At 43.2% G+C, this 22,055-nt stretch overlaps 1 protein-coding gene across 1 annotated transcript; it reads left to right on the top strand.

The window, feature by feature from the left end:
• Positions 1-794: 794 nt before the first annotated feature.
• Positions 795-21,133, top strand: LOC120937358 (p53 apoptosis effector related to PMP22). The gene is made up of 3 exons (XM_040350517.1): positions 795-1,122; positions 16,625-16,762; positions 18,897-21,133. Exons 1-3 carry the CDS (start codon positions 930-932, stop codon positions 19,112-19,114), a joined length of 549 nt encoding a protein of 182 aa, XP_040206451.1. The 5' UTR covers positions 795-929; the 3' UTR covers positions 19,115-21,133.
• Positions 21,134-22,055: the final 922 nt, after the last annotated feature.

The following is a 22,055-nucleotide window of genomic DNA, read 5'->3' as shown; positions in this document are numbered from 1 at the left end:
TGGCTACGTTGCACTCAAATGCAATTGTCAGTTAAAGCGACGCAGTTCTGTATCGCAAAAAATGGCCTGGTCATTAAGGGGAAAAACTTTCCGGGGCTGAAGTGGTTAAAAAGGCTCCTAAAACACGACTACAAAAAACGAATACCAGTGGTTTTTATCCAGTGACTTTTTTTTAGCTTAAAAAGAACACTAGTGTGCATGGAGCCAGGCTCGGTTTCCACTTGTGCGACTTGGGACTGCAAAGTCGCATGACAAGTCGTACCCCATGATTTCCAATGAGTACCATTCATATCTGTGCGACTTCAATGTAGTCCCTGCACTACTTTGGTCCGACTTTGATACGACTTGAGGTTCAGGACCGCAAGAATACACAGGCATTGCTATAAAATCGTGCGACTTTGGGGTTGCAATAGTGGAAAGAAGAGCTGGGCAACCCTGTGTGCATGGGGCCTTTCTAGACACTTCTGGCAGCAGGTTTAGAAGACTTTATTGAGTTGCCTGTGTGAGGGAGGCCTGAGTGTGGATTGTAGGGTCACATTGGAATGTGTATGGTTATGTGTATGGTTATGTGTAGGTAGGGAGTTGTAGTGAGCTGTCCCAGCAGTGGGTGGTGAAGTTGTCAGCCATGACTGGGCTCTGCTGACACACACTGTGACTGAGGTGTGGAAGGGAGGAGAACTCTGTAATGTAACCTGAGCCAGGCTTTGTTGTCTATGGAGGCGGAAGACTTGTACCAAGTCCAGGCTCTTGCCCCGCCCCCAAGCCCGGCCGGGCCCCGCCTCTCACATAGCAGGTCAGGGCAGAGCCTGGTGAGTCAGGCAAGGTGCGGCTGTAGTGTGAGTCTTTGCAGGGACTAAAGACACTCAGTGTCCGGGAGGAGAAGGAGAAGAGCATTCCGTACACCGTACAGAAACACCACAGAGCTCACCATGTTCAAGTGCGGCATCGCCTACCCCAGGTGTAAGTGGATCCTTCCACTACTCCTACTCTGCGCCATCATCTTCGATATCATCGCCCTGGCCGGCCGGGGATGGGTGGAGACCGAGTCCGGGAGGGAGTACGCCTCCCTATGGGAGAGCTGCAAGACCACCGACAACACCTGTATCTCCATCATGAACTACGGTCAGTACCCAATATACACTACTTCCAGAAACTTCTCTGCTCCCCTCCACACACCATGCAATCTGTACACCTCCCACCAGCCTGCCTGAGTGTCCCCAATATACACTACTTCCAGAAACTTCTCTGTCACCCTCCACACACACCATGCAATCTGTACACCTTCCACCAGCCTGCCTGAGTGTCCCCAATATACACTACTTCCAGAAACTTCTCTGTCACCCTCCACACACACCATGCAATCTGTACACCTTCCACCAGCCTGCCTGAGTGTCCCCAATATACACTACTTCCAGAAACTTCTCTGCTCCCCTCCACACACCATGCAATCTGTACACCTCCCACCAGCCTGCCTGAGTGTCCCCAATATACACTACTTCCAGAAACTTCTCTGTCACCCTCCACACACACCATGCAATCTGTACACCTTCCACCAGCCTGCCTGAGTGTCCCCAATATACACTACTTCCAGAAACTTCTCTGTCACCCTCCACACACACCATGCAATCTGTACACCTTCCACCAGCCTGCCTGAGTGTCCCCAATATACACTACTTCCAGAAACTTCTCTGTCACCCTCCACACACACCATGCAATCTGTACACCTTCCACCAGCCTGCCTGAGTGTCCCCAATATACACTACTTCCAGAAACTTCTCTGTCACCCTCCACACACACCATGCAATCTGTACACCTTCCACCAGCCTGCCTGAGTGTCCCCAATATACACTACTTCCAGAAACTTCTCTGTCACCCTCCACACACACCATGCAATCTGTGCACCTTCCAGCAGCCTGCCTGAGTGTCCCCAATATACACTACTTCCAGAAACGTCTCTGCCACCCTCCACACACACCATGCAATCTGTGCACCTTCCAGCAGCCTGCCTGAGTGTCCCCAATATACACTACTTCCAGAAACGTCTCTGCCACCCTCCACACACACCATGCAATCTGTACACCTTCCACCAGCCTGCCTGAGTGTCCCCAATATACACTACTTCCAGAAACTTCTCTGTCACCCTCCACACACACCATGCAATCTGTGCACCTTCCAGCAGCCTGCCTGAGTGTCCCCAATATACACTACTTCCAGAAACGTCTCTGCCACCCTCCACACACACCATGCAATCTGTACACCTTCCACCAGCCTGCCTGAGTGTCCCCAATATACACTACTTCCAGAAACTTCTCTGTCACCCTCCACACACACCATGCAATCTGTACACCTTCCACCAGCCTGCCTGAGTGTCCCCAATATACACTACTTCCAGAAACGTCTCTGCCACCCTCCACACACACCATGCAATCTGTACACCTTCCACCAGCCTGCCTGAGTGTCCCCAATATACACTACTTCCAGAAACTTCTCTGCTCCCCTCCACACACACCATACAATCTGTACACCTCCCACCAGCCTGCCTGAGTCTATACCGAGGTCAGGTAGGTGGGAAGTTTATGTATGGTCAGTACCCAATATACACTACTACCAGAAACTTCTCTGCTCACCTCCACACACACCATACAATCTGTACACCTTCCACCAGCCTGCCTGAGTGTCTATACCTGGGTCAGGTAGGTGGAATGTTGGTTGTACGGTCAGATGGCAGCGTGTGTGGTGAGCTTTAAGGTGACTGTACACACTTTGATCATTTTTTTCCCCTCCGATTGGTCATATTGGGAGAAATCAATCTATATCCAGCAACCCATTTGATGAAAAGGACGCGGTAAAAGTACATTTTGATCAATGCTAAAGCTCGCTTCACAGCGATGTGAGAAACGCACAGGAATCGCTGCCTTTCCCGCAAAACATTTGCGCTGTTCATGCGATCTGCTGCAGCTGTTGCTTTAAAGTTAACCCCCAAAAGCAGGTCACAGAATGCAGTGTTTTTGCCCGAATCTGATCTGGTGGGTATGAACACCCATGCAATCCGATTCTGGCGCTGCAATAAAAAAGTGCCTGCACCACGACTTGAGCCGTACAAAATGATGGGTTCAACTTGCAGCACACAGAATCGCATGTCATTTGCACAGGAATGCGGTGCGAATCGCACATGACACATTGGGTGAACCCAGCCTTAGGCCCCTTTCACACTACAGCTCCACTGCGATTTTTTTATTTTGATGTGATTTTTGCCATGATTTCAGGGAGACTTGAGGTCTATGAACCTGAATCCGCATCAACGTAGTGCAGGGACTAATTTGAAGTCATGCTAATAGGAATACTTGTCACTGGAAATCATGCGGAATGACTTGTACAACTTGTCCCACAATTTGGGACTGCAAAGTCACATGACAAGTGTGAAAGGGGCCTTAAAGTGGGCCTGTGTCAGTTTGGGGACATGGATTGGGGCAGCAGCTGTGTCCTGATTGACATGCACCCCGCACAGAACACCTGTGCCTCCCCATGTGGGTAAACACACCCCCTACTGGTATATGCCTTAGTACAGTGGTTCTCAAACTCAGTCCTCAAGTACCCCCAACAGGCCATGTTTGCAGGGTTTGCTTTATCTTGCACAGTTGCTTTAAATCTGAGTTCATGGCTTGGTATTTTGGACAGCTATTTTATCTTAGAGAAATTCCTAAAACATGGCCTGTTGGGGGTACTTGGACTGAGGTTGAGAACCGCCGTCTTAGTACACCCCATGTGAGTCAGGCTATATTGTACAGCAAACATGAAATGGTAAATATAGTCTTCTATTGCATGCACAGTTCAGTATGTGTTTCCAGCACACTGGTTGTGCCAGAATGAGGCACTCCCATGCTCAGGATGTTGTCATTCCCCCAACTAGCCAATCAAGAGGCCGAAAACCCATCAAATGGCCAAAGAGAAGATGACCATGGCTGGCAATGGATTACCCACCTCATCCCTTATATGAGGAGGTGAGTATTTGTGAGAGTTTGGTTCTGCCTTAAAGTGATTAAAAAAAAGAAAACTTTACAAACATGTCTATACTAGCCTTCTCTGTGCAATGATTTTTGCACAGAGTGGCCTCAATCCTCCTCTTCTGGGGTCCCCCCACGGTGCTCCTGGCTCCTCCTCTTCTTGAGTGCCCCAGAGGAGAGCTGCTCTCCCTGGGGACACTGGTGCGGGCTCGCTCCTGAGTCCTGCTGCTGCATCTATTGACACTCCCGTATCACTGGATTTGAGCTGCTCTTTATCCAATGAGGTCCCGAGACGCCGGCTGGAGCTGCTGTGTTCGTCCTCGTCACTGGAATAATCGGGTTTAGGTACGTAAAAGAGGGGGGCAGCTACATCACAAACACGCATTGCACTCGCAGTGCCATTTTTCGCTGCACCCCTAGCGCAGTTAGCAGACGTGTGTTTTGCCACGCATTTTGGTAAGCGCCAAACATGACAAAAACGCACACTGAAAAACCCACCTCATTTCATGACCTAAAAAAAGTTTTGGAGCTTCTTTGGCACACATTCGTGCAGAAACCGCACTAAAAAGCTGCAAGTGGGAAAGTGCAATTGATAACTTACAGTAGCTAAATTGTATCTGTTTCCACCATATAGTCTCCCAATCTGATCAATGGAAATAGTCCTATTCAGGTGCTGCTGATCGATGGTTTTCCACCTTGATCTCAGTTTGGTAGAATCTGATCTAAATTCAGTCTAAGTCGGTCAGGGAAAACCATCAAATTACTACAACTTCCAATTTGATTGAATTTGCGTATCGGTCAGATTTAAAAACAAAACGCGAAGTGTGTGTGGCCACTTCTCGATCTATCATCAACTATTTGTGTTGTGTGCAGGGACCTGCGTGATTGGACATGAATGTAAGAATTGTGTAGGTCTGACCTTGTATACCTTAGTTGTAAAAAGTATGTCCAATCAGATTGTATAGAGTGTGAGTGATTATAATGTAGGGTTAGGGCTGCTATGAGAAGGCCCTGGAGAAGCTGGGAATAGAATACTGGGGGAGGGGACTGTACAATGGAGAGAGCAAAGATCCATGATTTACAGACACAGCAACCTTATCACACTGTAAACAAAACAAGTCAATGAGAACAAGGTGGAGCCAGCTTTCCCAACGTATTTACCCTGGAGGAAAATTTCAAATCTTCGGAAATTTGTCCTCGGCAGCTTTTGTAAAAATGTAATCTACTTCTCGTGGTATATTAAGTTTGCCATACATGATGTGACGTTGGCTAGGTAGGTGGCCCTGTCAGAACTCTCCCACCCAACAACAAGGAGCTGGGTGGGATTTGTCAGATGAACTGCACTTCATCCAATCAGATGCGCAGGCACTGCTGGGGTATTCTGACAGCTTGCGGCTCTCGCGGTCGGAATTCAATAGCCCACAGCAGGAGATTGATCCTTGCATGCTGTGTAGTGTGCATGGAGAAAGTAAAAAACAAATGTATGTATTTGGAAAGCTTTAGCCCTGGTTCACACTGCGATTTCAGAACACATGGAATCGCATAACAAGTGAAATAACATGATTTTCTATGGAGGCTGCTCACATATACGCGGTGCGAGCACCTTGCGATCTTAAAAAGGGTCAAAGAGCCGCATCAGTGTGAACTAGGCTTAGTGTGATCAGTAACTTGTACATACAGGATAATAATGTGCTTTGGGAATTTGACAGCCACAGTGATCATTTTATGCCATCACCCCCTTTGCCCTACTTTGCAACATTTCCATCAGTAATCCTAAACCGAAATGAAGGGCAGAAAAGAGAGCTGACAATTGTAGTGTCTCCTTACACTAGGGGTGCAAAAAGTGCGGACTGTACACATTCATTCTACAGGTAGCTCCTGCAACACCATCTGGCTCAACAAAAGTGTGTGTGTGTGTGTGTATATATATATATATATATATATATATATATATATATATATATATATATATATATATATATATATATATATATATATATATATATATAATCTCTATCTCTTTATGATTTTATTTTTTTATTTTTACGAAGGAACTGGGTGGAACTTTTTTGGCCAGACAGATACTGCAGCCAGTCAGATGCCTGCAGGGCTGAACAAGAGCCATTTTCCCATACATGGGCAGCTTTATGTTGGCAGTTTATTGTAAAGTGCTCTTTTCCATTGCTGACCAGTGTAGGATTGTCCCTCTGCATTGGATACCAGTGGAAAATTGGCCCTTTACATTGATGGTCAGTGTATGTGAAAGATCAAGGGAACCTCCAGCGACCTCTGGAGGAGCTTTGGTTGAGAAAGGTAGAGGTTAGTGATCATAGGCTAAATCATGAAGTGAGTGTGTGCTTTGTTATGTAGGGCATATTTATTGTCAGCCACACAGTCTGCACATGTTTACTTCCCATGTCACTCTGTTCAGCCAATAGGGGAGAGGAAAGAATCCTGTATGTAAGCGCCAACTGGTGGCTTGAAGCTTGCAAAGGGGTGAGAACTTATTTCACCCTTCTGTTACAGTTCTGGGTAACACCAATTTCATGACCAGGGGAAGATGAGTACGTGCTGCTTTTGTATTAACCACTTGACTGCCAGGAAAATTAGCCACCCACCTTCATGATCAGGCCATTTTTTGCATTACTTTAAATAATTGCACGGTCATGCAACGCTGTACCCAAATAAAAATTGTATCACAAATGGAGCTTTCTTTTGGTGGTATTTGATCACCTCTGGGGTTTTTTTTGCGCTATAACCAAAAAAAAAAGGTTGACAATTTTGCAAACAAACTATATTTACCGTAAGTTTCTGCTATACAACACATCCAATAAAAAAATAAAGATCAAATGTCTTCATAAATTTAGGCCAATATGTATTCTGCTACATATTTTTAGTAAAATCCCAATAAGCATATATTCATTGTAGATGCTATAACTTTTGCAAAAACCAAACTATAGGATATATACTGGATTATTATTTGTAATACTTGGCATTGCTGCGATCAGCAACTTATAGCAGAACTTCAATATTGCAGCAGACATCCTGACACTTTGTGGGAACCAGTGACACTAATAAGTGCTAAAAATGTGCACTGTCACTGTACTAATGACACTGGCTAGGAAGAGATGGATTTTACCCCTTTGCTTTGCAGGGACTTAAATCCATCACTTCCCAGCCGACAGGACAGAGTCCTTGTTTACATAGGCAGAGTTCTTTCCTGTCCATCTTCTCACTGATCAGCGGGCACTAGCGAACACCCGTGCCCCCCTACCTGGAAGTGCCAGATCACATACTAGGTACGTGATCTGGCACAGAAGAGACACTGTGTGAATGACAAATTGCGGAGAGGGTCTGCCACGATTGTTGCGCAATGAATCGTGGGAAGCAAGTCGCCCAAAAAAAATAAAAAGTTCAGGACCTACTGTTGGGTGACGTACTTTCCCTGATGCATGTTGCCACGATTGCAGTGCGATTTATTGCGGCAAATCTACTCGCTATTAAAAATGCTGATGTGTGAATTTAGCTAAAGACAGGTGTGTTACTGGTTATAGACAATACGGCTGATTAGGACCCCTGGCAGATAGACTGTTGTGCTCACATGGTGGTAAATGCAGGTCTGAAATGTGTCTGTTTGCCCCATGTTGGCATTGTGTCCACTGGAGCATTTGCATTTTGCAGAGTAGGACTGGCTGTAGAGGGATCACTTGGATGCAGTTGGCCAGCTTAATCGTGTATTGCAATATGTGTGAACTGAGAAACCCTGTTGATGATGCTGATTGCAATGTTTGCTAGAAAGGGTATATAGCAGTGTGCAGAGGGTTTATCCCGAGTTTCTAGTGTAAATGTAGGTCTGCACAGCAGCTGTGTAACTTGGCACCTAAGTAACACTTTCTGAAACAGCTATGCCACTGCGACTGCCATTATTGACATTATTTTCCAGTACCCCCTGGAGCATACCCCAGGTTGGGAACCACTGCTGTAAGGCATTGAGGTCCACTTCTTCTTTAATTAGGCCTCATGCACACTGGACGTTATAATAACGTTCTAAAATGGCAGTAGCTTTACAGTGAGTTTTTCAACGTTTTTTTTTCTTTCAATGGATCAAAAACGTTAAGGCTTGATTCACATCTATACATTTTTGTGCTTTTTTTGCATTTTGTAGATTTGCACTACAGAACGTGTTCCATAGGAAACCATGTTAAATGGACTGTAGTGCAAATCTGCAAAAAGCACAAAAAATGCAGAGATGTAAATCCGGCCTAAAAGCTGGAGAGAGTTTATTGACTGTAGGGGAAACTAAAAACAGCAGCTGTAAAAACTTCCAAAAAGTCCAGTGTGCATGAGGCCTTAGGGTTAAAAATGAACCTAAAGTGCTAGCAAGGGAGCACAACCTACCTGATGCGTATTTCAGTTTATTATTCAGGCCTTGGTGTAGGGTTTCAGTGTATTGTTGTTCATCTGGTAATCTGTGGACGCCTGTTACTCATGCAGAAGTTCTATTCCCAAACACACCCAATACAAACTCCTTGCTGGCTCATCTAGAAAGTATGATGTAATGTAGTGTCATAACTAATCATATTTAACCCTGCCTGGGGAAAATACTAAAGACCTTGTACAAATCCATTGTCTATGCCACTGCTGTTCACATGTAATCATCGTCGCATGAGAGAAGGGGCTCTGTCTGACCCTAGGCACACTGATGCGCAGGATTCACAGTGATTCCTGTGCATATCCTGCACCGCATCACAATCACATTAAGTTCATGTAAACTGCTGCGGGTGTTAATGACCCCCAAAACGGTTTGCAAAGTGCAGTGCGATTGGCTGAATTGGATCTCATAGGTGTGAACACCCATACAATCTGATTCTAGTGCACCTTTTTCATATGGCGTTGGTGCGATTTGAGTCATACAATATGAATGACTTAAATCACGCTGCAAAGAATCGCATGCGATTTAAACAGGCATGTGGTGTGATTCCTGTCCAAATCACATGTGGATCCCCACACCGAATCACTGTGAACTGGGACTTAAAGCATTTTGTTAGAGAAAACAGAGGCTGATCTAGCTCCTTTTCTTTTAAAAAATGCTAGTCCTGGCTGTTTTGATGAACTTCTAGTTTCAGTACATTTAAAGTCATTTACATGAAACAAGTGTGTAGATAAAATTTGACAACTGTCAGTCAGTAAGTTCTCGTGGGCACAGTTGTTCCAGGTCAGTGATTCAAAGTGTTGGAGCCATAAGTTCAGAGCATGACAGCCAGGCAAAAAACATTAACAGGAGTGTTCAGCCATGGTAGGTTCCCTTTAAGTAGCTACTCCAAAATGTTACATTTTGGATTTAAAGTGGTAGTTAACCGCTGACGCTTTATTTATTTTTTACCTGCAAGGCAATGTCATAATGTGCTAGTATGCATGTGACAGATCGGGGTTTGTTATATATTTTTTGCTATAAATATTTCGGTTAAAAGAAATTGCAAATAAGCGTATATTGGTTTGCGCAAAAGTTATAGCGCTTACAAAATAGGGGATAGATTTATGACTTTTTTTATTTGCAGGACTGCAACTTTGCGGCCGACAGATCACACACTTTTAACATTTCTTTTGGGACCAGTGATACTTATACAGCGATCAGTGCTATAAAAATGCACTGATTACGGTATAAAGGACACTGGCAGGGAATGGGTTAACACCAGGGACGATCAAAGGGTTAAATGTGTCCTAGGGAGGTGTTTTCTAACTGTGTGGGGGGAGTGGACTGACTGGGAGTACAGAGAGATCAGTTGCTAATCACTAGTACTGTACTCCCCCCTGACAGAGCTGGGATCTGCTTTTTGTTTACATTAGCAGATCCCCGTTTTGCCTGTCTGTGGAGCGATCGCGGGTGGCGGCAGACATCGCTGTCGCTGGTCACGTGTGTCGGCTCCGGCGGAGCATGCATGCTGTATCTATTACACGAATGGCGATTTGTGCAATAGAGCTGCTGTAGTATAACTGCGGTGGCTGGTCGGTAAGCAGTTAGTGTGGACCTTTCCTTACACACATATCTGCATGCCGATGTGAAATCTGTCATTGGTTCTTTTTGTGTATATACTTTCTGGTCTCCTTGAGGCACTGGTGACATAGATCTCATACCTAAGCAGTGAGATGAAGCACAGTACAGAAGCACATTACACTTATCTGCTGGGAAAGGCTCTTCATTTTATATGCTGCATGTGAGAGACAAGTCACTGTCATGTGTACCTTCATGCTGAGGCATGGCGTTCATTTTCTAAATGACCATGTGGAAACACAGATGGCGCCTAAAAATGGAATGAAAATAAAGAAAAAGGAGCGCATGCACATATGTAAATGCACTTTAAGTACTTGTTTTGTATATAAGGGGAAGATTCCCTTTTAGGGATCCAGAACTTATTGCCTTTTCACAGAGGGGTAGTAATTTGCTTCTCTGCCTTTCTCTTCTAACCAGCCTGTAATGTAGCAAATCATTTGGAAGCCTTAAAACAAAGCACTTTCCAGTTATTATTATTATTAGAATCTATCAGTTATCCAGTGTTTGGCTGCAAGGGTCAAGATGTGGACAGCAATGAAAGCAAGCCTCCCTCCCTCCCTCCCTTCCCAGGCTTGTTACATTTTTTACATTCCTAAAGGTTGTGAGGTCTTTATTAGAAACCTTTTAAATGGCTAGTAAATGAATGGAGTGATTGTGTTCTGGTTGGGGGTTTTGTTTTGATGAGTATTGAATGCCATTACAGATAATAGCAGCCTTGGTGTATCAACAATAGGTAGATATATTGTGCTGTCACGTTCTTTCTTCTGTTACTGTTTCTACAAGAGAAGTTTATTTATTCTGGATGGCATCCATTTATGGGCCATGCCTTTCTGAATGATGCCTGTACATTTAGAACATGGTCATTCTTATGTGACTACACAGGACTTCCTATTTAGGCTGAGTATTTTCTCTGCTTAGAGTGTTTACACAATTTTTGGATTTGTGATTAAAGCGAGACCTTCAACATTTTGAAGATTTAGACCTGAATGCAAAGTATTTTTCTTTTTATATGGGGCTTCTCTACCTTACTTGTACCTCCTAGCAGTACCCTGTTCTGCCATCTGGTAGCTATATATCTGCAGTGTAAGAACGTTAAGGCAGCCATTCTCCACCAGGGATCCTTCAGAGGTTGCCAGGGGTTCCTTTAGCTGTGGTTGAGTGACCACCCATGTGATGGTGCTTGCATAGTTTCAGGGCTAATGCCGCTTGGCAGACCCAGCGCCATGACACCAATATAAAGGAACGTTCACCCACTGAATCCCACCAATTTTAAGCGGATTTAGCAAGGGTGCTCTAAGGCCTGAATTTTTCAATGAGTTCATCTGGGGTAAAGGGTAGAGAGGCTGGTGATCAGTCATATATTTAGCAGTAGTCTCAGTAGATTTGTAGTGAATGTAGGTAGGTGATGTCACTACTGTGTTGTGCACTGTTCCTTCAGAGGAAGCTGTACCTGAGGACCTGCAGTGCATGCATTCCTCATTCATTCATTCATAGAATACAAAGCCTCCTGTGAATGGCTGAGTGGGGCTCAGAGTATTTTGTTCCAAAAGTCTTGCTGCCGGAACACAATGCTGTATATACAGTTAATACGGTGTGCAACAAGCGCAACCACCGGTTAGTGTAGTAACTAGTTTGCTTGGATCGGCTTTGCCCAAACGATAAAAAGGACATTAAAAGTAGGGACCAACTTTAAAGCGGTATTACATCCAAAAACAAACCTGTTATGATATTGCAGCTTACCAATGTGATGTCTGCATTTTGTTTTTTCCTTTTTTTTTTTTTATGCTTTATTTCTCCTTTTTTCAATATTTTCATCTGTAGTCAGATATAATTGTATTATTGTTTTGCTCTTAGCATGTACACCCAGCAAGTTTGTGCAGTTCTTTATGTGGAGGTTGTAGAGTGTAGACTCCTCTCTGTATTCAGTACACACAGCTGATGGAGTCATAGGAGGGACATGCCCCCTCTCTGTCTACTCCAGACTGCTGTGTGAGCTCAGACTGCACTTAACACTTGGGCTGTTTTGCAGTATTTAATTTTTAGCCAATGGAAAGCTAGTTACTAGGTAAAGATATACTGAAAAAAAAAAGTTGCTTCAATATTGGGGTTCATGGCTTCATGCACACTAGGCGGCAGAAAATGCTGTAGTATGGCTTCTATGAATGGAGCCGCTGGCAGAAAAAAGCAGCAAAAGTGTGCATATTGTACAGGCTTTTTTTATCGGCTATTGCAGGGACACAAATTCCCAGCCTGTGCTGGCTACAACTCTTTAAACCTCTTGACTTGGTTGCCAGGCTGCAACCATTCTTCTGTAGACTTTATAGAGAAGATGACTCATCTGGTACTACGTAGAATCAGCCGGTGACTGTAAATGGCACAATTGTGCTTGAGACAAGCAACACTGGGAGTAGGGGTTCCATTGACATGATATTGTCCTAATAAGGCTGAATGGAGTGACCAGCATCTCGTATGTCCATGAGTCTTAAAAGAAAACAAATGCAGGCACCACATCTAAAGACAGGTATGTTGCAATATATAACAAATTTTAAACATTTTTAAGGACTTCTTCACATGGGCGCTTAGCCTAATAAAGCAGGCACAGCTGTTTGTTTAGCTTTTTCCTCCGCTGAGCTGCATACAGGTAGGCAATGAGAAGTGAGTGGTACGCAGGTATACTGACATGGATGTTTAGGCTCTGTCCTTGTGTACCCGTCAAATTGGGCAACCGAAGTGTACCCATTTACTTTCTGTGGGCTGCCTGCACCTAGCTCAGTGGTGGACAAAAAAAGGAAACAAACGGCTCTGTCTGCTTCAGGGGCTGAGTGTTGATGTAAATGAGCCCTAATTAGGGAAAGCCAATGTCAGCACAACAATGCTGATGATTCACATACACGCATATTATCTAGTTTATACACCCACACCTTTTGGGTGGAGGTTTAGCTGAAGGACAAGGCGTGGTGTACATGTCACTGTTTTATACTCCTGACATGAAGAAACCTGTTGAGTATATCATGGTAAAATGAACACCTCTTTGCTGACAGAGTACACTTTGTGTATTCTATACTGTATGAGCAATACAAGAATTTCTACTGTACATGGTGTTTGCCATAAGCTAGTTTCTGGGGCAGGATTCTCTGTAAAAGCATCACACAGAGAATGTATTCTGACCTCATTCAGATCAGAAAAGTTTGTTTTCAGTTTTGTTTGGCATCTCTATTTTTCAATTAAAGCTAAACTCCGGGCAAAACATTTGTTTCTCGTCCAGTGGGGCTGTGCCCTCATTGCAGCTTGTTTTATTTTAGGGGAGAGGTTAGAGGAGATGCACTTGCCTAATCTGCCAGATCAGCACCCCCCACGATCCAAAAAGACTTTTCCTGAAATCGGTAAGCTCGATAGACAGGAACAGTCCACTGCTTGACTGTGGGGGAGCGAGGTTTTCTAGAGGATTGGCAGATCAGGTGGGTATAAACTTTGTGCTCATCCCTAGAAATAAATGAGCAGTTGACCCATGCAGTGCAAGCACAGCCCCACCACATGGGGGGGGGGGGGGACATTTGCCCAGAGATGGGCTTTCATTTTTAGGCAGTTGGGAATAAACACCAATTTTTCATTTATTCTTTTACAGACATACCCCACTTTTAAGTACACAATGGGGTTTATTTACTAAGGCTAGAAAGCGCAAAATCAGGCTCACTTTTTCATAGAAACCAATGAGCTTCTAACCCCAGCATGTTCAATTAAGCCTGGTAATAAAACATAGAAGCTCATTGATTTCTATGCAAAAGTGACCCTGATTTTGCACTCTCCAGCGATGGTAAATAAACCCCATTGTGTATTTAAAAGTGGGGTATGCTTGTATTCACTTGCTAGGCAGGCCATACAGAAATAGATTTTTTTTCCTGTTCAGCTACACAGTGTAAATGGATAAATCTCCTTCTGCAGCTATTGTATTCTGAAATTCGGCATTGAAATCTGTCAGAATACCCCCAACAGCATCTGATTGGATGCAGGCCAACCATTTTCTGCTTCCTCCTTCTTTCTTTTTAGACAGAAGGCAGCCACCAGGTAGATTTTGTGTGGTTCACCAGGAACCGGCTGAAAATCTAACCGTGTATGGCCAGCTTTGGAGAGACTAGACCTGTACACCCGGGGTAATCTTTCCATGGTGCATTTCTTGGATGTACAGAGATGTGTGTTTTTTTTTTTATGCTGGCACAGCTCCCTTAAATTTTGTTAGGCCCCTTTCACACCGGGCGGATCAGTAATGATCCACCCGTGATCCTCCGTTTGCTCAGCGGGGATCGCTCCGTTGATCCCCGCTGAGCCGGCGGATGACAGGGCGGTCCCCGCACACTGTGCAGGGAGCGCCCTGTCTTTTCTCCGCTCTCCCCTATGGGGGGATCGGATGAACAGGGGCCGTCTGTCCGTGTTCACCCGATCCAATCCGCCAGACGGATGGAAAAGTAGGTTTTTCCTCCGTCACACTTTGGCGGGTCGGATGTCAGCGGGCATATCACCGCCGACATCCGCGGCTCCATAGAGGAGCACGGAGCGCCCGTTCAGGTCCGCCAAAAAAACTGGCAGGCGGACCTGAACGGGCCGCCCATGTGAAAGAGCCCTTAATCTTTAAAAAGAACGTTTCTAGTTAAAGAGCAGACAATACTTCACTTTTTCTTTTTTTTTTTACTGTTGACTATGCTGACTTGAGTTTAGTAATACCTACCTGTATGCTCCCTTTCTAGTAAAGGTGCCTGTAAATGATGTGTAAAACCCAACCATGAACTTATTTTGCTCCCTCTCTGGTTTTTTATATTACTACAATAACCCTGTTGATTCTACCTGAAATCCAGTGTTCTCACTGTGTCAAAATACAGTCTAAGAACTACAAAATATCTCTCCATATGTTGAAAAAATAAAGGGGTAGGTGTGCTCTAGTCCTAACACTACTTGTCAAAGGATGACAACACTGCACCTCTGCATATAGTACAGTGAGTAAGAGTTTTCATGTTGTGTTGGCAGGATCACCAGGTGTAAATAAAGAAAGCTTGAATTATTATATTACACTTTGTTCTGGAGTTTGGATGCACTTTAATAGCCACGGAATCGGATTACTGGTTAGGGCCCCATTAACATATCTGCGTTGCGGTAATGCCGGACGACACATTTGCAGTAGCATTTATTTTTAATGGCACCCTATCGCACTAAGGCAAGGCACATGGGTTGTAGTGAGCACCATAGTGTGCTGCTTTACCAGTGTTGTGATTTTGCGGATGTTTTGGCAGACAATTATTTTCAATTGGCCGCCTTAACACACAACAGAATGAGGGAGATTTACTAAAAGTGTTGCACACAGAATCTGGTGCAGCTCTGCATAGAAACCAATCAGCTTTCAGGTTTTATTGTTAAGGCTTAATTGAACAAGCTGAAGTTAGAAGCTGATTGGTTACTATGCACAGCTGCACCAGATTCTGTGTTAGTAAATCTACCCCAATGTGTGTTCACATCACAAACATGTGACTTGGCCCTGAGTGTTATTCCCTGTACACACGGTCGGAATTTCCAAATGGAAAAAGTCAGATGGGAGCTTTTTCGTCGGATATTCAGACAGTGTCTATGCCCCATCGGACTTTTTCCGTTGGAAATTCTGCCGAACTTGGATAGAAAACATGTTCTCTATTTTTCCGATGAAAAAAATTCCTATCCAAAAAAACGTTCATCTGTATAGAATTCAGACGGGGGGGGGGGAAGAAAAAACACGCATGCTCGGAAACAATTTGACGCATGCTCGAAAGCATTGAACTTCATTTTTATCGGCTCGTCGTAGTGTTGTACGTCACTGCGTTCTTGACAGTCGGAATTTGGTGTGACCGTGGGTATGCAAGCCAAGCTTGAGCCGAATTCCGTCGGAAAAACCTATAGAAAATCAGTTTGTGTGTGTGTATGCGGTATTGGATGTACAGTAAGAGAAGGAGATACACTATAGACACAAACAATTGGATACAACCCCCCCCCCCCCCCACAAGGGGCAGAATCTGGTTAGATCAGCAGGGTGTCTATCCGCTGATCTAAACAGAGCAAACGGATGACAAGTCTGTGTCCGCTCAGTGTGTGCAGATCGGACGCGGACCAAGCCCACTCTGTTCTATTTACCGGAGGGTGTAAGTGAACTACACTGTCCGTTTTTATACCCAATTCCTCTCTGATCCTCCTAGGCAGGGGGATAGGTCCCCATTTAGATTGGAGGTAGGTGGGTGTAGATGGACACAAGTCCGTTTACAGGTACTGGTCTAATGGATCTGAATGGAGGGCCCAATCAGATCCACATAGGAAAACTGATTCCGCATCGCCCCCCCCCCCCCTCTCCTGATTGGTTAACTGGCTTTGACAGCTGCAGGAGCCAATGGCACCGCTGCTGTTTCTCAACCAATCAGGAGGGAGAGTCCTGGAAGGAGATCCGTTTGGCACTTTGTAATTTTTGTGTACAGTGTTTATCTTCCAGCATTGCTGACATACTGTATGTTTTATGCCACCAATAACAATTAATAATGTGTGTGTCTTTCCTTTTCAGCCTGGGGTAAAGCAACAGCTGCACTTCTGATCATTGGATTCATCATCCTTATCGTGTGCTTCATTATCTCCTTTGTTGCTCTGTGTTCACCGGTTATCAATCTGTTGAGGATCATTGGATTACTTCTGTTCTTGGCTGGTAAGAACTAGCTATGTATTGTTACGGTGGGTGGAATTTGTGGGACCTGAAGAGAAATGTCTGAAGTTCGAATATTTAAAAAATACTTCCTGGGGTTAGCAGCTGCCTTTTTCTGAAATCGCGGGCAGAATCTTGCCTGTCCCCTCCTCCTCCACTTGGCTTCTCCTGGTGTGGAGAAAGCCTCTTGAGGGGGTGAGCAGGAGGGTCAGGACACTCTCTACTTTGCAGATAGAGAAAGGAGCTGTGTGTTAGAGGGCGTCCTGACACTCCTGCTCGCCCCCTCCAGAGGCTTTCTCCACACCAGGGAGAAAGCCTTGCATTACTGTGTGGAGTTAGACAGAAGAACAGGAAGTGAGGATTTCTCAGAAGAAATAAGGACATTTAAAAGCAAAATGGAAGGATAAGGTAAGTGAAGGAGGACTGCACTAAGGTAAAGGAAGCTATTTAGGGAAAACAAATTTTACCTTTACAACCCCTTTAAGCAGACTGTTGGATTTCTGGTGGAGGTGATTATTTTAGACCCCCTCCACTTGGCATGCGGCTACGCATAAAAACGACAAAGGCATTAAATATGCATTTTGACATGTAAAAATAGCTCTTGCCGCAAAAGGTTTATTAAAATGTAAAGAGAAGATTGTTGAGATGTTGCATTTAGTACTCGGTCAGATGCCAGCTTCAGTTTTTAATGCTGACCAAAAAGCAAATTGTACGAGGGCTGAAACCCAGTAGTCCTATGTGAATGTTAAAACCAGCCTAATGTCCATTTTGAATGTTCTTATGCTTTGCACGTTGCCCATTTACCTTGATCCGAGTCGGCATCAGAGAAATGCGACATAAGCATCAGACTCGAGCAGCAATGTTACAGCTGGGCACCAGGCTGCTGCTTGTCTTTACAGTTTTCAATTATGCATAGATCTTTGCTTACATATAAGCTGGTGGCATTGTGCATTCATTCTGTTCCTTGGAAAGAGGCCTAGGGGACATGTAATGGAAATATGGCCCCGACTATCAGATGGAACTAAGCAACCACAAATATGAAAATATTCTGTGCTGTTCCCAATGACCGCATGGAATCATTTTAGAACATGCAGCTTCATAGACTTTGTATAAATGTGTGGTGTTTGTGATCCACCTAGTACCTAGTATTTTGGTTGAATTTTCATTTAAAGCAGAACTTCAGTCTTTTTTTTTTTTTCATCTATTAAATCTTCTGCTCTTGTTGTTTTAACTTTGGGATAGTAAAATGTTATTTTTCTGCCAGTAAATATCGTATACAGCCCACTTCCTGTTTCTTGTCTGGTTAGAAGCCTAGGCCCAGGAAGGGAGGAGCGCTGAGTCAGAAGAGGGCCAATCAGAGCTGGATAGGTGTCTGTGTAAATGCAGGAAGTAAACAGGCTGCAATTTTTTTTTTCCTTATACTTTACTGCTCTATGCAGTAGTATTGCACAGAGTGGCCCCAAACCTCATAAGCTCCTCCTTCTCTGTGTGCGACCATAGGAAGCCTCTTGCTCCTGAGCTGAGCTATGTGCACCCAAAGACACACACAGTGCAGCTTTGCTCTACTCCCTTCTCACAAGATTAATTAACCACAGCAGGAGTCAATGGCTCCCACTGCTCTCAGCCAAGCTTGTGCGGGTGGGGAGAGAAGACTGGCAGCATGGCACAGCGCTGGATCGATACAAGACTTAAATATTTAGGACAGGAGGGGGCAGCAACTGTAGTGTGTGTGTGTGTGTGTTAGGCCCATCACGGGTTGCAGGAAAGAAAATCCACTCGCTTTCTCCCACCATCATTACAGTCAGTTTTGGTGGAATCCCTCCCGCCAGGTCAATGTGTTCTCCCGGTGGGGGAAGCTGTCCCCCCGCCGGAATAATGCAGTGATTATTGCTAGTGGCTATAACAGCCACTAGCAGTAATTGCATGTAATGTCTGACAGGCTAGTTGTACCCCAGTTAATCAACTTGGGTACAATTCAGCCTTATCCATACATGGTTCGAATCTCATGGCCAGTTACTACTAATGCATTCAGGTGAAAAACCATTAGCCTTTACAACCAATTTAATGCATAGTAGCCTGTGTTGGAAATGAAAGATGGTGAAGTGTTAACACTTTTTTTTTTCTCTCTTGTTTTTAGTCATTTTGCAGATCATTGCACTGATCATCTACCCTGTAAAGTACACCTCAGACTTGGCACTGTTCGTTGAAAACTACCTGTACAGCTGGACCTATGGCTTTGGTTGGGGCAGCACAATCATTATGTTTGGTTGTGGAATCTTCTTCTGCTGCCTCCCCAACTTTGAGGATGAACTATTGGGCAACGCCAAAACCAAATACTTCTACACATCACAATAAAGTCAAGGGCTGAGACTGTTTTCCTTCTGCCATATAAAAATAGACTGTTCTATTAGACGTCTCCCTAGCTTATCGGGCACATTTTATTTGATTAGGTTGTATTTCTAGCAAAACAAAATGCCATTGTTTTAATTGGATATATTTTTCTACTACTAATGTTTTGTATAAATTTGACTGGAATATAGTATTGTCCTGAATAGTAGATTTTTCACCTAGCAAACTATATGTATTGGTTGTACACACCGAACTAATGAAAGTATTTGACCTTTTGTAAACATTTTAAGTAAATTGTTTGTTTTCAATTTAAAACTCTTACTAATAGTTTTGTTTTTATCAGAAACAAATGTAGAAAATGAAAACGTAAACTAATAATTTTGTGCAGAAAAAAATACTAATACCAATAATATACTATTATCGATAGCTGTAACCATTTTTTGTTTGCATGGTGCTTGTGTTACTATGTCTGCATTTAGGGTGGAAATAAGGTTAGCATAAATATTTGTCTACTGTGGCTCTTTGCGTTAAAACTTTAATAAGGAAACGTATAGCAGTTTCCCACATCTGGAAATTTAAACCAACACACTGACCCTGGAAAATTCTTTTGAACCTCCTCAGTTTCTACCCTTTAAATCTCATGGTTAAAGATAAACCAACTGGGATTGGTATTGACTGTCACACATGCCTTGTGTCCCCTGATCAGGAGGCATCCAAATAAGGGTCACATAGCAAATCAATCCTGCCTACTGCTTCTCATTAGATTTTTTTATTTATTGGGTCATATGCGTGTGTCTGAAGCTTCTAATAAAGAACTGAATTTACCTCGCAAGCATTCCAGTTGCATGCCGTATTTACCAGCTTTTTGTTAATGACACTGCACAAAGCTGTTGCATGGATACATTTGTATCTGGTATACGATTGAGCAGCTCTGTACAGTGTGCAAAGCAAAAATTACCATATTTTTTTTTTTTCCTTTTTACTGTTCATAGAACGGTTTCTGAAAAGCACTGAATTATGGCTAGTTTGCAGTAAACGCGCATTCCATGCAACTTTCCTGCACTGTGTTCCAAATGCATTGCAGTTGCGATCTGCAGCGAGTATTAATGTTAATCTAATGACATCCCCCCAAACGTTGGTTGCAAACGCAGTGCATTTGTCTGCACCGGATTGCATGGTACACAAGTACCATGCAATCTGGTTTCTGTGGTTTTCATAAAAAGTGGTGCATGCACTACTTTTGCTGCGATCCGGCATGATTTCAGCCCATTCAAATATATTGGGCTAAAATTGCACTGCACCTGAATTGCATGTGAATCTTGCAGGAACGCACAGCGATTAATGGTGCAAATCCACCCCTAATCAAGTAGTTTGAAGGTTTTTGAGCATATTAAATAGATCCTCCTTTTTTGTTGTGATGTGTGTTTTTTTTTTTTTTTTTTTTTTTTTTTGCTGCTTTTCTCTCAGTAAAGCAAGTCTAGAACCTGCCTACATTTTGAAACTATTCTTTTATTGCATATGAATGATATTGGTTGACATTTTAGGTATCGTGCTTTTCCCATGCTGGAACATCTAACTTGCTTAATATTGCAGTAGCAATAGGCAGAAAAATCTATTTTGCAGACTTTTTTTTGTTATGTATATTTTATTTAACTGTTGGCAATATACAGTGGAGTAAGTTAGAATGAACAGCACGTTGCACTTGCTAAGGATTGTTCTGTTAGTAATCTTAATACTGTATCACTACTGTAAATATTGTAGTAACATGCACATATTCAGCTGATTTGCAAACAATCAACCTTATTCAATAAAGAGTGCCGATTCTTAAGGAAAGCAATCCAGGGCATCAAAACAGAATTCATTATGTACTGAACTAAAGTCGGTGGAAATTATGGATTTTTTTATTGAATAAGGCTCAAGTACATAATATTATACAATATTCCAAATTGTTTGTACTTTAACATGTTATGTGTTTATTCCCACATTTTTTTTCCAGCTTAACCTTTTTATTAAAAGTAAATAAAACAATAATAATTGGATTGTGTTGCTGATGGTGGTGTTATAATTGGTGTATATATGATGAGAAAAGGAGTAGAAATCTAAAGCATTACTGTAACATGAACACACAAAGCCTCATGCACATTGGAAATGTAGTCCCTGTACATGAGACTTTGGCAGTTAGGTGACAAAGTGATCGCATTCCCTTTGTTCTTAGTGGCATAAGAGCTAGGGGAGTAGAAACATCAGGACACTGATTTTCTCAGTTAAAAGCTGTGCGGGGGTGGGGTGGGGTGGTGTCAGGACAAGTCTGATCATTGGAGGAGAGCAGGCTGAGTTCATGCCTATTATTATTATTATTATTATTATTATTATTATTATTATTATTATTATTATTATTATTATTAATAATAATATTAATATATTTTAATGGGAAAGCAGAGGGACTGGCAGGAACACCAGGGATTTCACACAAAAGAAGCAATACAAAGAAAACGGGATACATTTTCATAAAAGTGCATGGTACAGCAGCCACACATCGGCATATTACGTTTTTGACGTACCCTAAAGCTGATCAGGTTTCCTATCACTTTAAATAGTTTGTTTGGACCAAGCTGGCCCAATTTTTTTTTCACTAATATGTGTGCGCACTGTATAAATGATATGTAGCCTCACCTACATACAGTACTGTTCTGGGTGTGAGAGGAGTTCTTACTGTCTCGCACACAACAAAGTGCTGGTCCGAGTGGCACTTCATTGACCGAACAGCTTTGTGTTCGGTCAATGAATACATAGCTTCCTCTGGCTGAAAGTACTTCAACATTTTGTGTGCTTTTAATATTTGATTTTAGAATTAATTCACTTACCTGAACTAAAACCACAAACACTGTCAGAAATGTGTTAATTTTGAGAAGTTTTCATCCTGCCCCTTGAAGAATAAATGTCACTG

This window comes from Rana temporaria, chromosome 4, assembly GCF_905171775.1.
Source record: "Rana temporaria chromosome 4, aRanTem1.1, whole genome shotgun sequence".
Taxonomy (NCBI): Eukaryota; Metazoa; Chordata; class Amphibia; order Anura; family Ranidae; genus Rana; species Rana temporaria.
The sequence above is the reverse complement of the archived record's forward strand: the minus strand, read 5'-3'. Positions and strand labels throughout refer to the sequence as shown.

Coding starts and splice junctions, on each gene's coding strand:
- LOC120937358 (XM_040350517.1), top strand. CDS start 930: ATGTTCAAGTGCGGCATCGCCTACCCCAGGTGTAAGTGGATCCTTCCA. Junction 1,123..16,624: donor TATCTCCATCATGAACTACG/GTCAGTACCCAA, acceptor TTTCCTTTTCAG/CCTGGGGTAAAGCAACAGCT. Junction 16,763..18,896: donor ATTACTTCTGTTCTTGGCTG/GTAAGAACTAGC, acceptor TCTTGTTTTTAG/TCATTTTGCAGATCATTGCA.